At 38.1% G+C, this 17,370-nt stretch overlaps 1 protein-coding gene across 1 annotated transcript in view; it reads right to left on the bottom strand.

The window, feature by feature from the left end:
• nonC (serine/threonine-protein kinase Smg1) overlaps positions 1–17,370 on the bottom strand; it is a 794,437-nt gene that overhangs the window by 755,913 nt on the left and 21,154 nt on the right. The window contains 1 exon segment of the mRNA XM_068225601.1: positions 6,672–6,838. Within this exon segment, the coding sequence (XP_068081702.1) occupies positions 6,672–6,838 (167 nt within the window).

The following is a 17,370-nucleotide window of genomic DNA, read 5'->3' as shown; positions in this document are numbered from 1 at the left end:
CTACTGTTTGCTAGTGTCCCAGTTTTTTGTTCCAGGATAAGGATTTTTTGTTATATACATTTTTTGTCATGTGAAACATCCATTTCATTTTGTGCGCTCTAGTTCCTGTAGCTGTTTTTTCTTTTGTGCATTCGTTATCCACTCTCGTAAGTATTTAAAGCAATCTGTTTTACATATTGTGTTGTCATGAATCGTCGTATTTTGCAGGCGTGTCTGTAGTGTATTTATTACTTCTTGTTTTTTCCCCGCTTTCTGGATCTCACCCGCCTTAATTCCAGCTTCCAAACCAATAATCACAGCTTCATTTTCAGAGTGACTTTTCTCTACATTGGATGTTGGGGTTTGCGTCCGTGTCCCCCCTCTGCAGTCCACAACTTTCCTTATACTTATACTTGATTTTAATTGTGGTGCATTTCAATACGGAACATTATGAAATTATTATCTTTAAATTACCAGCTACTATCGAAAGTCAAACAAATCCGATTTGACCGGAGAAAGCGAAAGCAAGCGCGGATATTCAATATCCGTACAATAACGCTGTTCATCCGTACAACCATAAAACACACTCAAAATTCGTACATTTTACGGAAAAACCGGAATACGCACGTGGTTCACTGAAATTGAGAAAGAAATGAAAAATGCTGGACTTAAAACAGATACAATCAAAAACAGAACCCTTTTTAGAGAAGCAGTTCAAAAGGCACAGTTTCAGGAGCGGAAGAAACCAACAACTAGAAGAAAGTGGACTCAAAAAGAGAAGGAACGACACTCTCGAAGGATGAAGGAAATTTGGAAGCAAAGGAAATCGAACACAATGAATGAAAAGTAACCAATGTTGATTCATAGTACCCTCCAAATGGGTTATTCGAAAGAAGAAGAAAACACTACAGACACAGTGATGAGGGAGATTTTCGTGATAAGGAGAGGAGAGGGAGTAGATATTCAATATTACCGAGGTCTTATTTTAAAGTGAAACTGAGCCAAGAAAGGAATAACATGTCTTAACTTATTTTACAGTAACAGAGTAGAGAACAGAGTTGAAGTAAATATGCATGTAATAGGATGAGATCAATAATCAGAAATATGATAGTTCTTCGGTAATGAAGAAAGTGAAAAATATGTGTGCACCCAAATACTGTATTTTGCAGATACGCAGGGGAGAATGAGAAGGAGAGTTGCAAGACGAACAGTATGGCAGTAAAAGTGGAAGATCTACAGTGGATCCATCTTCAGCATGAGCCAATTAATGGAAAAGAGTTGAGAATATGGAAAGGATCTGCTCACAACATCCATAGATCTAACAGACATGCCATAGTGTTCCAAAGGAGTAGGTGTGGGAAACCATGGTCAAAAAGAGACTGGGTACAAAAACTGTAGAAATGGTGCAAGCAATGTACAAAAACTGTGTCAGCAGTTTTGGAAAGACAGAATGGTTTAAAAATGAAACAGGCCTGACAGGGGAGTGTGTTGTCACCTGACTTCTACCAGAGTGTAATAAACTGTCTGGAATAAGGAAATACCAAGGAAGTGTAAAGAGATAATGTTCAAAATGTCTTATGCACTCATATTGACCTATGTGAGGCTGAGACCTGGACAATGACAAGTAGGGAGTAGAGTAGAATGTGATTACTAGAGCTGGGATTTCTATGTAATTACATATTTTGTTCCTTGCTATTTAATTGCTTGGAAAAGTCATATGTTAAAAAAACGCTATATTAGGGTTATTATTACTGAATTTCATTTTACATATTTTTTTTTTATATTTGTGGGTATTCTACATATTCTTAGTGATATTACATAAAATTACATATTTTAATGTTTTCCTGTTTTCATATATAATAAATTGCTGAATTGAAGTTTCACACTTAATGTGGGGCTATTGTCTGTTCTCTCAACAGGGGGATTAAGGTAATTATGAGTGACAGGTATTTGAGATAATGATAGGTGCAGGTAGAGACCGTTGCGAAATAGGTTATTCTAAAGGTTCCAATTAGCTGCAGGAAACCTGTTACTTTACATGTGCCAGTCTTAAATCTTTCATCCGTTTTAGAGTTCATTGCTTTACAACTAGCCACTTTCATGTTGGAGTTTCCAGGAATATTTTTCTAAGCGCATTTCTCTGACCTCTCTGTTATGTACTTAGGAATTTCCAAATCTGTTGTTAGAGCTGTCTTCCTTTGAAATGTCTCAGTTAGGTTTTAGTTTCTTTTGAACAGCTGAAGAACATAGTTCATGAACATCAGTTTCCTCTGGAGTCAATATGGCACCAGTAGCGTCCTCGCTGGCTTCAAAGTTAAAATCATACATTGCAGTTGATGAGTCCTTTGCAACTGATGGCAAAGTAGTGATTTGCCAAGCATTCAACAAACATATCGCATGTTCCATGAAATCCCAGCTTGAGCAACATGCACGAAGTGCTCTGCATAGAAAAAACCAACAGTTAGGTCTACAAAAGAAACAAATCCTTTTAACACAGATGCAGCCTTCACCTTCAAGTAACCCTTTTTATAAAGACTTATGCAGTGCAATGATTGCAGCCAATATTCCATGGTATAAACTTGAAGTGCCTGAATTCACATCTTTTCTGGAAAAATACTGCAAGCAACATGTTCCTAACCAATCAACACTACGCAAGAATTATCTTCAAGTCTGTTACGACGAGGTAATGCACAACATAAGACAGCATATAGGAAATTCTTTCATATGGGTTGCTGTTGATGAAACAACAGATGCTAAGGGTAGATTTATTGCAAATCTTGTGGTGGCGAAGCTACAACCTGACAGCGCCTCAAAACCATGTTTGATCTACTATAAAGAGCTAGACTATACAAATCACGCAACTATTGTGAGATTTGTGAATGATGGATTAAGAGCTCTGTGGCTAACTGAGATGAAAGAGGAAAAGGTATTAGTGATGTATTCTGATGCTGCAGCATATATGCTTAAGGCTGCAACTGCTTTGAAGGTGTTTTATCCTAATCATCATCATCATCAGTTTTCCACTCCAGTTGCCCGGGTGTGGTTTACGAGCACTCTCCACTTCTGTCTGTCCATGTACCACTCTTCTCTCAAGACGACACCCCAGCTGACTCCTTGTTCCTATGTCCTCTTTCACTTGGTCCAGCCATCTCTTCCCAATATGCTCCATTTTACATGCATGGCTCATGGACTGCAACGTGTTGCCGAAGATATTAGAGCTAAGTTTCCACAAGTGAATAGATTAATTTCAGCAACAAAAAAGGTTTTTCTAAAAGCTCCACAACGAGTGCTATCTTACAAACAGCAATTGCCAAAGATACCACTGCCGCCGGAACCAGTGTTAACGAGGTGGGGGACATGGATAGAAGCAGTTAAATTCTATAGTGAGCATCTAGATGCTATAAAGACTGTGGTAGATTCTTTTGATCCTGAAAATGCTGTATCTATCTGTGAATCACAAACTGCCTTTAGTGACTCCAAAGTGGTCTCCTCAATCACCTACATCAGGGGCAACTTCTGCTGGCTTCCAGAAACCATCAAACGTCTAGAAACATCAGGACTGCCACTGCAAGATTCTATTGCCATCATAGAGGATGCTATTGAAAAACTAAGTGCTGTGCATGGGGAAACTAGTGCAAGTGTATTGAGTAAATTGCAAAAAGTGTTGAAGAGAACTCCTGGTTATTCAACATTTCACAGTGTGTGCCGAATTCTAAATGGAGATGACGTTGATCATCCCGAGGACATTTCACCAGCGAAAATTCCTCTCTTAAAATTTGCCCCAGTTACATCATGTGATGTTGAAAGATCTTTCTCTGCATATAAGAACATCCTAAGTGACAAACGCCTTTTCATGACCCCTGAGAACATCGAAAAATACTTAATAGTTCACTGTGCTACAAAATTTAAGGAATAAACATGCTTTGAGTGTTGAAAATAATAAGTATCTATTGAATATGTGTGTGATATATTCATATAATATGACTCCAAAGAACATTGAAAAATACTTAATTGTTCACTGTGCTGCAAAATGTAATATAAAGCGTGTTTAGTGCGTTGTAACTGACAAAATTGAAGTTTATTAAAATTATATGATATTACATATTTTGCTACATATTTTGGTGCATTTTGTTACATATTTATGTACATATTATGCCACTTGATAATACATAAAAATCCCAGCTCTAGTGATTACCTATCAATATTTCCCTAAACAACATACGTTGTCACGCTGGAAGCGCATGCAACCAATGAAGAACAGGTTCGAGAAAGGTGTCATGTTTATGGTTACTCAGTACTTGATGTAACGTATCATGATGTGTATGGTGTAGCAGCATCCAAGAAGCCTCCCTGCTTTTTCAAACAGGAGAGAAACACATCTGCATTGCTGTACATTTGAGAAACAAACAACTTTCAACCTCCACACATATCATGGCCCAGGACTGTCCTATCAATTGCTGAACATCCTTTTGTTATTATTACAGGCGACTTCAATGGCCACCATGAACTATGAGAGCATTCAAGAAACAATGAATGTAGAGTGAAACCCACAGGTGCGGCAGACCTGAACAAATTGGTGTTAGATTTTAAAAATGCGAGACCTTTCACTTGAGCTAGTGGGATAAAGACTACTCCTGATTTATAGTTTGTCAGCTGAAATAAGAAGTGATGCCCATTTCACTAGAATCGTAAAGTAATAGAAAGTTCTCTCCAAAGTCAACATTGGCCAATAATATCAGAAATTAGTATCAAAATCCCCATTCTACAATTAATGCCATTCATTAAATGGGGAACTGTAGAACAGCAAAGTGTGGCTTGTTCTCTTCTGAATTAGATAAAAAGTATTCAGTAGATTCCTCCTAAGAACTATAATTATAAATGTTTTACAGGAGCAATTACAGTATATAAGTTGGCTAAGAAGAGCATTCCCAGAGACGGTAAAAAAAAAAAAAGTACATCCCAGCTGGAATGCTAAAAATGACAAGGCTTCGTCAATGAACCGACTGCAGGCCTAGGAATGTAGATGTATTGCAAAACGTTAATGATCTCACGAGTAGATCAAGTCCCTGATAAGGTGGTACTCTGCAGAACCAGGAAATCATGTCCTAATCTTTGCCAAACGGAAGAAAGCAGCAAATTTCGGTCACATCTTCTGAAATAAGAAATACAGCCTAATATAACTAATCACAGAAGGTAAGACAGAAAGGAAACTAGGACGTGGGTGGAGAACATAATCCTGGACGCAGAACCTCCAACAGTGGATCAACACCCACAACATGACAACTCTGATATGAGAAACTCAAATTAAAAAACTTCCTCCATGCTTGTTGCCAGCCTTCTGTGATGTTAGAAGAGTCGATTTTGTTTGACACTATGTAAATGCTAGCATTCACATATATCGACATTCCTCTTGCTACTACTCATAACTGTGTGAAAACATTACAGCAACTTCATACACTTCACCAACTATACTTGACACTGCAACCCCAGATCTCTGCATATAATGCTGCAACCTAGAGCTTTTCCACCGTGATGTCATGCAAGTAAACTGTTGTCTGTCAGTAGCAAGCAACACTATGTAGTTATTCTCCTTTACACTGACTAAATTGGCAGTCTGAAAAACAGAGAAGCCTCCAACAACTCCAATTTCTCCATTGACAAATGTGTTGCAATCATGAGGGAAATCAGAACTTTTATTTCAAAGTAATTAACTTTTCCTAAAGGAAACAAAGGCATTATATAGAGGGGCTTTGAAAATATTGTTTGCAGATGACATAGTGACCAGGGGAGTCAATAATACAGCAGTACAAATCCAACTAGAGGCTTTAAATGACAATGAGAAATATGGTATGAAAATCAGTGTGGAGAAGAGCAAAACGGTGGTGATAACAAGAAGAAAAAGATAAGGAATTGTTAATAGTAGGGAACAAAACCTTGAGGTTCTTGAATACTTCAATTTTTTTTTTTTCCTAGTGGCTTTTTTTTTTCTATTGGCTTTACGTTGCACCGACACAGATAGGTCTTATGGCGACGATGGGACAGGAAAGGGCTAGGACTGGGAAGAAAGCGGCCGTGGCCTGAATTAAGCTACAGCCCCAGCATTTGCCTGGTGTGAAAATGGTAAACCACATAAAACCATCTTCAGGGCTGCCGACAATGGGATTCGAACCCACTATCTCCCGAATGCAAGCTCACAGCCGCGCACCCCTAACCACACGGCCAACTTGCCCGGTATTCAAATATTTTGGGAAATGAAATAATGCAAGATGCAAGGTTGGATAAGGAGATCATCAGATCAGTACAAGTGGGAAATACATTCCATCAGAATGGAAGGAATTTTGTGTGGAACAGAGAAGTTCCTATTAAATGTAAAGAGATATGTACAAGATGTACTATACCCATATATTAATGTACGCATCAAAGACTTGGACACTGACAGAAAGAGATAAGTAAAATTCAGGTCAGTGAGATGAAATTCCTGAGGAGTATAGTAGAGAAGACAAGGAGAGACAGAGTAAGAAATGTTGAGGTCAGGAAAGAAATATGGGTAGAAAAACTGAGTGATAGGATGGAGAAGAATAAATAGAGATGATTTAGACATGTTACAAGTATGGAGGAGAGAAGGATAGCAAAACAAGTGTTGGAGGCTAATATAGAGTGAAAGAGGGCAAAATGATGATGATATACTTTACCGTTTAAAATCTTGTTCCAGAACATAACCTACACGGCCTAGGCATTTTGCAGCCTGGAACTTGGCATCAGGCCCTGGCCCACTGTGCAGCAAATCAAGAAGAGATTCCACAATCAAATCCAATGATCTTCTAATATAACGACCATTTTCTGGCACCATCAACGACTCCTGTGAAATGAAATAAACATGGAATGAACTGAGGCTACATTTATCAATGCTACATTATGCGAGTCCTATATAAACAGGATCTATCCAGTCAGTCAACATACGGTAATTGTAAGACTCGAATAAAACTGATAAAAAACATATTACATCACAATAAACTTGAACACTTAAAAAATACACAAGTTCCTACAAAGAATATAACACATTATTGAATGGTCATTGAAATAATCAGCGTACCATATTTGATTCTAAGCTGATCCCCGGGAAATCAAAAACAAATTTTTTAAAAATTAATGAAGCACACAAAACATAAATTGTGTGCCATTTAATTGTTTAGTCATTCATAGACATCAGATGATTCAGATTCACAGTCACTTTATTTCTTTTTTCATTGTCTTCGTACACATCCTCTGTGCCGCAAAGCGCACGACAAATGGAACATTTCTTAAATGTGTGACCGACTATTCTTTTTGTAATACCTGGAGACATTCCTAAAGTTTCAAAAGCTTTAATTAGTAAAATTTTTAGAGTTTCTGCAGCAATAGCATCCTTGTGAAGAATTTAATATATTACCCACGACTCCTATGAAATATGCCATTTGGCTGGTGTTTTACGTGAACAGATAGTACACTCACAAGAATCCATCGGTTTGAAATACATCATAATAGGAGTCCGACTCGTTGGCTGAATGGTCAGCGTACTGGCCTTCGGTCCAGAGAGTCCCGGGTTCGATTCCCGGCCGGGTAGGGGATTTTAACCTTCATTGGTTAATTCCAATGGCCCCGGGGCTGGGTGTTTATGCTATCCAACATTCCTGCAACTCACACACCACACATAATACTATCCTCCACCACAATAACACGCAGTTACCTACACATGGCAGATGCCGCAAACCCTCATCGGAGGGTCTGCCTTACAAGGGCTGCACTCGGCTAGAAATAGCCACACAAAATTAAAATTAAAAACCATAATAGGAAGGGATATTTTTTTCTGTTAATGTTCAAATGATTAATGATCCTAATTTCCAAATCAGGGAGTATTTCTGACCAAGTTCTATAAACGATAGTATAATATTTAACAGATCCCATAACAGAGAAAGGTTTGAAGTGGGGACAAGTTACAAAGAGATCTTAAAGTGTATGGAAAGGATGATATAGGTCTGTAAAAGTCAGATTCCTGGTCTTAGCTGGAGATTGCAATGCAAAAACTGCTTGGTTCAGCCACTGCCTTGTAGATTCACACTGTTCGCAACTCTCGCAAGAGTCACCACGTTGATGATTTCTCCGAAAAAGTCTTGAGTTTACATGATAGCAAAAACTTATGCTGGCTTTTGGCACTAGTTTTCGGAACTCTTGCTTATTGCTTCAATGAAGGGTGTCGTAGTCTTTAATGTCTGTGTTAACAATACCGATTCTAAACTGAAGGACATTTATAAAAGGGTGGAAAAAAAAAAAAGGTGGCATATTGTCGGATAAATGCGGTATATATACACTTTTTAACAAGGAATGGCTGATTTTCAACTTCTTGGCCACAAAACCGATAACAGGAAATCTACCTTTCAGACAACAGACATAGTACATAAATCACAGTTCTCACATACTACAATATGCCAAAAAAAGTTAGCTTATAACAGAAACCTCCAGAAGAGTCCAGAAATATTCATACACAGCAAATCAGAAGAAGGTGCTAGCAAGAATCTCAATTACAAAAATGTACCTTCACTAGTAAATATGAACATTCTTTACTTTATCACAGACATCTCTGGACAGCAGGAGCGATCCTCATTCATTTCCGGTTTCTGCCAGGGGTTTAAGGCTGAAAGTTCTTCCAGACACCACATGATCTTCAAAAGAGTCTACTAGAATTCAAATCTCACCCAATCAGGCATAAAGCCAATGCAAAAATTACCACCACCTACAAAAATATTAAATAATGACAATGTCAACCAACACCTCCTAGGTCTCCTAAGATGATTCATATTCACAGAGTAAAGTGTGTACAGTGGAACCTCGATTATTCATTCCCAGAAGCTAAGTATTCCCAGATTATTCGTTCAAATTGAGTTGTCCCGTAAGCATCTTAATGAAATCACGCTGTAAAAATCCTGCATTATCCATTCCTCGAAGAAACTATTTCCCAGGTCAACCGTCCAGAAATTTCAGTCTCATCAACACTAAATCCTCGACCAAGCGTTTCTCAATAAACTGTATCTTATGAAGGAACGGCTACAGCATATCTGTAGATCTTGGCATTAACGTCCCGTCATTGCAATAATTAGAGCAAGTACCATTACTGTACTGGAAAAACGATCAGTGCTGAACTTGCATAAAGGACCACCTTAGCACTGCATTCGGATGGTATTGTTTAGAAAATCCTCAGAAATCACAAAGCAGAGAGTGGCCACGACAATTAGAAGGAGGCAGAGCGGGTTTCGACAGCTGTACTTGAAGAGAGAACGAGTTTCGTCAAACGTTTGTACCTGTAAAAAGTCTACATCATGTTCAGGGTTAAATGTATATTTTTTACTTGTTTCAACTGTATCACCAAACAGGTTTTCGGCACTTCTCTCAGAGCACTGTGGTCACTGGGCTTTCAGGCAGGAATCGAAACTGCTCCTTTTTAACAAAAATCTAGTATTTTAATATTATCGCGTTGCACCTTATATACATAAAGCCATGAGAGGTCTTGGAATTGCCTATTACTGTTAAAATGTCATAAAAACTTCAGACGTTTTATTTGTGCAATGTTACTGTTGCAGCTTTTGTGTTGGCAATTAATTCGCCTGCCACATTTCATTTTGTCATCTTCACAATTTGCAACGTGCTGCCACATCTTTTAGTATCTTGATCAGACTGAACATGGCGACTGGCAGCAGTAAACACATCCTCGTGTATCTACATTTTCTTTGTACATATGTGCAAATATGTAGTGTTTATTCATGTGGAATAAATATTTAAATTACCTACTGAGTGATGTGTTGTGTCTGCTCATGTAAGATAGTCTGGTCCTCCATGTGACTTGTATCAACTTGTGCTTGTGCGCCTATGAGAATGAACTTTGTTATGTGCGTCCAATATATTGATTCGTCAGTCGCAACAGTTATGTCTGAAAAGTTTGTATCATTTTCCACTCGTACTGACTTGTGCAGCAAGCGCACTTTCCAGCTGAGCTCAAGGTTATGAATAACCGTAATTTCTTGCATTTTAAGGATATTTTCTCTCTCTCTCTCCAATTTGATTGTGAATAGTGACAGGCAGAATTTATTATAATGCATTCACGTACTTTTGAGAATCGATACATTAGAAACCACATTCTCAGAGTTCAAAAGAACCTTTAAAAGTCGATGTAGGCCTAATTTATGCAGTACAATATTACTTAATAGTATACCAGTGGCCAAATTACAATGGAAGATGAAATAAAAAAGGGATTTTGCCATAATGTTGGGCTTCTTTGTATGTAATCTGTATTATTTTATTAGACTGGAGAATTAAAAAATACCTGTGGTCGATTGCTGTTTGGCTTGGCGTTATTACATTTTTTGAAGAGTTTGGCTGATCAAAGTTGATGAACTGAAAGGAGTTTTCACAGGTAACTGGCAAAGTGTCCCTGGTAAAACTGAATGTAAAATATCGAGATTTTTAACTCGCATACCGGTAATTAATGTTTGAAGCCAGCCCCATGGTCTAATTTGCCTGTCTCTCACCTGGAGGGCCCGGGTTTGATTCCCGGCCAAGTCAGGCATTTTTACCTGGATATGAGGGCTGGTTTTGAGATCCACTCAGCCTACATGATCACCTTTAATCGAGATGTTATTTAATGGTGAAGTAGCAACCCTGGTCTAGAGAGCCAGGAATAATGGCCGAGAAGGTAATTACACTAACAATGCGTCACCTCGTAATCTGTAGGCCTTCGGGCTGAGCAACGGTCGCTTGGTAGACAAAGGTCCATTGCGGCTGTAGTTTGGCTTGGTTTAGAGTGTTTGTGAGATTATAATTATACATATTTCATTTTTGTGATGTTTAGCCAAATTGTTGATGGTTTTCATTCATTCCCGGATTTTACATTTTCCCGTATTTTATGTTTTATTCCTGCAGTCCCTCCAAAAAAGAGAATTGAGGCTCCACTGTATTCTTAAATTGACATGACAACAATTTGCTTTACGTCACAACAACGCAGATAGGTCTTAAGGCGACGATGGGATAGGAAAGGCCTAGGAGTGGGAAGAAAGTGACCGTGGCTTTACGGTACAGCCCCAGCATTTGCCTGGTGTGATAATGGGAAAGCACGGAAAACCATCTTAAGGGCTGCCGACAGTGGGGTTCAAACCCACTATCTCCCGGACGCAAGCTCACAGATGTGCGGCCCTAACTGCATGGCTGACTCACACTGTATATATTTCTAAATTAAACTATTCCATTGTTTCAAACACTATCCTGCCACGGTTTACACATTTTGTTAACAGCGTTCATCCTGAGTTACTTTGAATTTATAAAAAGATTTCCGGGCTGCAAATGTCACATTTAAGAATTAGAGCAAATTAGACAGTGGTCAGTATCTGCAGAACTTTCTCTGGCTACTCTCACATATGATACGAAATGTTTACATTCCAGTGGATTATTTTGTGGGTTCCTGTAGTCACACCCCAGTTCATGAACCATGGGCGACAGCTTAGTGATCTATTAAGAGGTATAGAGAATTGGAATACCAGTTGCTATAGAATAGCACAAAGTATCTCAGACGTATTCTGAGTTGAGGCTCTCTTTGCAGGCTGAAATGATTTGGTATCGCAAAAAAATGGATCCACAAAGAACAGATAGCGTGGTGTGAGAAGGAAATCGAAAAAAGTTCAAGAGGTTGGCCAAGGAAGAGATGGATCAATCAAATTAGAAATGATCTAACTGAACGACGTCTGGATTTGCAGCAGGTAATGGAAGAAAACCTCTACATGGACAAAAGTAAATGGAGAGCGCTCATTCACTGCACCCAGGAAACTGAAGCTGGTTCAAGAAGATGAAGATCTCTCTGCAGGCAGTTAGGACTACCCAATCTAACACTGATTGCTAAAACATTAGAATGAAATATTCTCACTGGGACCACGTGTTAGTAAGGTTAGCACCCTACGTCACAGAAATTTAAAACTAAGAAACAATGTTAGGTTTTGGTCCACCCAATCAACACACATCACTTTACAAGGGAACTATTCAGATAAAAACATATTACAAATATTTTGGGATATGTTTCGTTTATGTTTGAGCCTTCATCAGCCATAAAATCACGTGGTAGATTACAAAACTCAAAAATCAGGAACTCAAAAAATTGAAGAACCCAATGCCTTTTCAAGGACTATTTGAGAAACGCAAAAGATATAAATATATATACATTATTTACATAAATTGACCTTACTTCTTACAAAACCTTTCGTCTTCAATGTTAAAAAATGAAATATAACTTGAAATTGACAAGCCTGCCATAATGTCTTGTAAGGAATCAAAATGTCCATTGTTCCTGTCTGTATTCAAAACGGAAAGTTCCTTTTGAACTGTTGAGAAAACACAGAAAAAATATACACATTTAATGAGGTAGTTTAACACTTCTTGCACTTCTTCTCCTATGCTTTCTGAGCAGTTCAAAAGGAACTTCTGTTTGAAATATGGACAGCAACAATGGACATTGATTCCGTACGAGACGTTATGGCAGACTTGTCAAGTTCAAGTTATATTTCATTTTTTAACATTGAAGACAAACGTTTTGCAAGAAGTGAGGTCAATTTGTGTAAATAATGTGTATATATTTATATCTTGTTTGTTTCTCAAATAGTTCTTAAAAAGGAATTAGGTTCTTCCATTTTTTTGTTTCTGATTTTTGAGTTTTGTAATCTACTACATAATTTTATGTCTGATGAAGTCTCAAACAGAGACGAAACATGTCCCTAAATATTTTGAATATATTTTTGTTAAAACAGTTCACTTGTAAAGTGATGTATATTGATTGGGTGGACCAAAACCTAACATTGTTTCGTGGTTTTAACTGTATCAATACGAATCTACATGAAGTTCGTAAATTGTACTCACAGGAATTTACCAAGCATGCTCAAAATGATTTTAGCAAGTTTTGCACCTATGAGAATAATGGAGTTCCTCTTCCATTTGATACGCCAGAACCTCCATGGAAACAAATCACACAAAAAGAAAATCAATGGCATGGAGATTGCAATGATAGGTATTCAAGACAAAAACAGCAATCGGGAGTACACTGGGCAACGCCAGAGAATGATTAGAAACGATCTGGCGGTTGATCCTTTCACAACAGACGTGCTGAAGAATATGAATTTAAAACGGTCCTTTCCAGGACCCAGTTGACAATTACGTCCATAAATATAGAGGGAATGTCTTCGGCCAAAGAACGACTCTTGCAGAATCTTTGCAAAATACTTGGTTGTGACATCCTTCGTGTTCAGGAAACACACTAAGACAGTAATCAGTGCCGTCCAAGAGTTACTGCTATGCACTTAGTGGTAGAGATACCAAATCAATGTTATGGTAGTGCCACTTTTGTTAAGCCTGGTATCGCTGCCCTGTCCACTGACATTTTGCAGGGAGATGATGACCATGACGTAGAGATCCTTACAGTTGAGCTAAATCGTCGTACTGTTTCAATTGTGTATAAAACACCCAGCAGTGTATTCCACTTCCAGAGGCCACAAAATTATGACATCAGATTGTTCGTATTGTGATTGGATATTTCAACAGCCATAGTTCTGTATGGGGATATAAACATGACAATGAAGATGGAGAGGCAGTGCTGGAGTGGGCAGGGGCTACTCAGCTACTTTTGATCCATAATGCCAAACTGCCTTCTTGTAATAGCGGACTATGGAAGCAGGGGTACAATCTGGACTAAATTTTCATCAGCGAAGGAATCACTCTGCAAGGTGTGAAGAGAATCGGCCCTCCTATGCCACATTCACAGCACAGACCAATCATATGTCCGGTTACTGCAGCAGTGCGCCCCATGTTTGTACCTTTCGGCAGACAATTTAATGATAGTACAGGTTAGGTCATTACAAATAAAACATATTACCACACTTTACAAATAAAGTCTTCAATAAACATTTTCCACTTCCACTACATTGTTCACCTGTACTGTTTAATATTTGTAACATATGGTATGTGTAAATAGTAGATTTCAGTTCTGTACTTAATGTAAGTACCCAGAAAGTTACATGAATTTTTGAACAGGGTGTGTTGCCTTTTGTTGGTTGTGTGTTCTAGAAGGCATTTTCTAACTATTCTGGAAATGGAAGATTCGGGAGCGTGCGTATTTGAGAAGTTTAGTTAAAGTTCGCGACTGAAAGTAGGAATTGTGATTGGTGAAACTAGGTGGGATGGGCGGACTCATGCTTTCTGATTGGCTACTCCAAGGCCAGGGTTTACCTATATATAGAGAGCGAAGCTGCGTTCGTGAGAATTCGGTCTGTCTTGTCTTGGTCTGCTTTAGTCTGTCTTGGTCTGTCTGAAGTTTTACGTCGTGTGCGACGCCTCACTTCCGGGATGGGCCACCTTCGGGTAAGCACTCTTGAATTTCGTTCCGGCTAAAATTTCCGTAATGTTCGGTTGCTATTTCGTACAGGAGTCTGCCCTAGCCTAACCTAGATTCGTCAAATTAATTATTTTATGACGCCTTAGCTTTTCAGCTGGGCTTGCCTGTTTGTTTTCGAGGCATTCCCATTTCTTGTTTCACTGAATATCGATGGCCTAGACTGAATACCTCGTATCTCAAAAAGTTCTTCCTATCCATTATTTCCCTTAAGAATGGTCACGCCTCCCAGCCACTCATGAATATGCAGTGCATCAGAACAATGTTCATTGGGTTTATTTTCCTATGGTGTTGCGTAAAGGAAAATGAACCTTATAAAATTATACTGTAGGAGTCAGTAAATACGTCACGCAGACATACTTTCCTATAGTACGGTACGATAAGGTTCATTTTCCTTCACACGTCGGCATAGGAATAAAGAACACAACGAACATTGTTCTGATAGACTGCGAATTCATGTGTGGCTGGGAGGCGTAACCAGTCTTAAGGGAAGTAATGGATAGGAAGAACTTTGTGAGATACGAGGTTTTCATTCTAGGCAATCGATATGTAGATTGTAATTTAATATATTTACCTTGGGGTTTGCCTCTGGTAGTTCAGTGTCACTTGATGTATGCTAGAGTTTTGGAGAGTACGTTTACTTCACTGTAAATTGCACTGTACAACTGGATTTGTAACTAGATGTATAGTTGGTTTGAAGTTTGAAACTTGCAGTGAAGCCATTATCAAAGAACCTCTAAGATATGTGTATCACAGAGCTTATAGTTCGTAAGTTATAAGTTGGTGGATTTTGTTTTGGAATGTATTTGTAAAATTTCACTTGTAAATAATATTTTTCAAATTTAAGGATCACGGCAAATTATTTCAGAAATCGCAACCTAAGCCATGTCCATGCCCTCAGTAGGTCGTAGTTCCTTCCACCTTCCTGGTTTATTGTCCACTAGTTGGCCCTACTGATATTTACGTATTATGTTGTTGGCGGAGATCCACGTAGTCCAGCTGATGTTTTGCTGAGTGTGTAGTGTTATCTGACATTGTGTAGTTGCTCTTACTTCCCCCCCTTATTGTGTTTAGTGCTTTGTTTTTGTGTAACCACTGTAGTAAAGGTTACAGATGCAATAATGCTGGCAATAATGATTTATCATTTAAAATTAACAGTTTTACAGTATTTCCATGTTAATTTGGAACACCCAATGATTCAGACATGTATTAATATGTAACTAGCACATATTTAGGTTATATCAGCCGGGCGGTCTGTGAAAACGGCTGGGCGGTGCACCCATCAAAAAGATCCTAGGGAGAACGCTGCATAAATATTTGAGGATCCTATCCCAGACTTCTACTATTATGAAGAATAATCTTTACACATCATTTCAATCCTATATTGACTACTGTACATACAAGATAGTGTCAACACTACACCAAGACCTATTCTTGAAACAAAAAGATTTTGGTGGATGGATCCAACAGTTTGTACAAAATTTTAATGTCATTTTCATCATATTTTATCTGTGCTATGCTGAACACGTGTTTTACAATAAGTTCTCACCAGAGACCTAACTGACATGTATTTTTTAAGTATATCAATATTGTATTGTTTTGAGATGGTTTTATTCAATAAGTAAAAACCATTTTATGTCTTTTTATGCTTTTAAATATAATGTTGATTTAAATAATCTATAAGTTTATAATGTGTAGTATAGAACAGGTGGAAATCTTCTACTTTAACCTGTCAATACGAAACTCGAAATATGAATTTCATTTCCTGCAACTCGTTTTACCATGAATGAGACCATTTTTTGCATCACCTGTACAGTGATACTGGTAATTGCTGACGAAGTATTGTTCTTTAGTTTGTACAGCATATGGAATTGTTTTTATAGATATTTCCTGTAAGGTATCCCCAAAGGAATAAATGTGAAGGCGACAAATCTGACAAATGCAGGGATTGAATCCTTCTGAAATGAGATGCTCAGTGAAGAACTTGCACAAGAACAACATGGTTTCATGAGATATGTGACATATGGTGCTGTCTAGCTGCAAGAAACACCCTCATTCATCACCTTCAGGTTGATTAGATGGTAAACATTTTTTTACAAGACTAGACACATCTAATTGCTTCTGGCAGATCCCTTTGGACGCCAATATCTATAAACTCGACACTTATAATCCCCATTCAGCAGATTTTGTTTTAAGAGGATCCTCATGGGAATTACAATAAAACCTTGTTATTTCAAAGTCGTTGGGATACAAAAATCGGACTTCGAATTAAGTTATTTTTAATTAACCGCCATCTCCTAATTCAGAAATGCCAACCCTTGCCGCATCAAAAAATATTCTAACACCTGTACTGCATGCAATTAACCTTGATTCAAAGTTTTAACCTTTGAAATGCCATGGAAAATTTTTTTTTCCAAAATCTATCCAACAAGATGCATTTACAGTATTCAAATTCACAATACAATATTCACTTAGATAACTCACTGACAAACATAACCTCACGCAATGAAAGAAAACAAAAGCATGATTCAAAGACAAGGAGAAATCTAAGCTGGCTCCCCTGAGCAAGTCCTTTATTCATTGGATTACAGAACTGAATGCATTTTAGATGCCCTGTACTTGCACGGAAAGCACCCGATACCCATAAAAGATCGTGGTTTATCAAACTGTCCTATGACGAGGGAGAAAGTCTCTTGCTTAAATCTGCATTTGAACACAGTACAGTGATTCATCTATCCTTGTACAATTTCCCGCCATGGTACTTATATAGTAATTCAGAAATGTGAACCCTTGCCGCGTCACAAAGTATTCTAAGATACATTAATGCACGCAATCACTTTGATTCATGGTTTAAACCTTTCAAATGCCTTGGAAAAATCTATTCCCAAAATTTATCCAACAAGGTGCATTGATATTATTCAAATAATGCACTTGAATAA

Source organism: Anabrus simplex, chromosome 1, assembly GCF_040414725.1.
Source record: "Anabrus simplex isolate iqAnaSimp1 chromosome 1, ASM4041472v1, whole genome shotgun sequence".
In the NCBI taxonomy this organism is placed as follows: Eukaryota; Metazoa; Arthropoda; class Insecta; order Orthoptera; family Tettigoniidae; genus Anabrus; species Anabrus simplex.
Note: the sequence above shows the minus strand (reverse complement) of the source record. Positions and strands in the feature narration are given on the sequence as shown.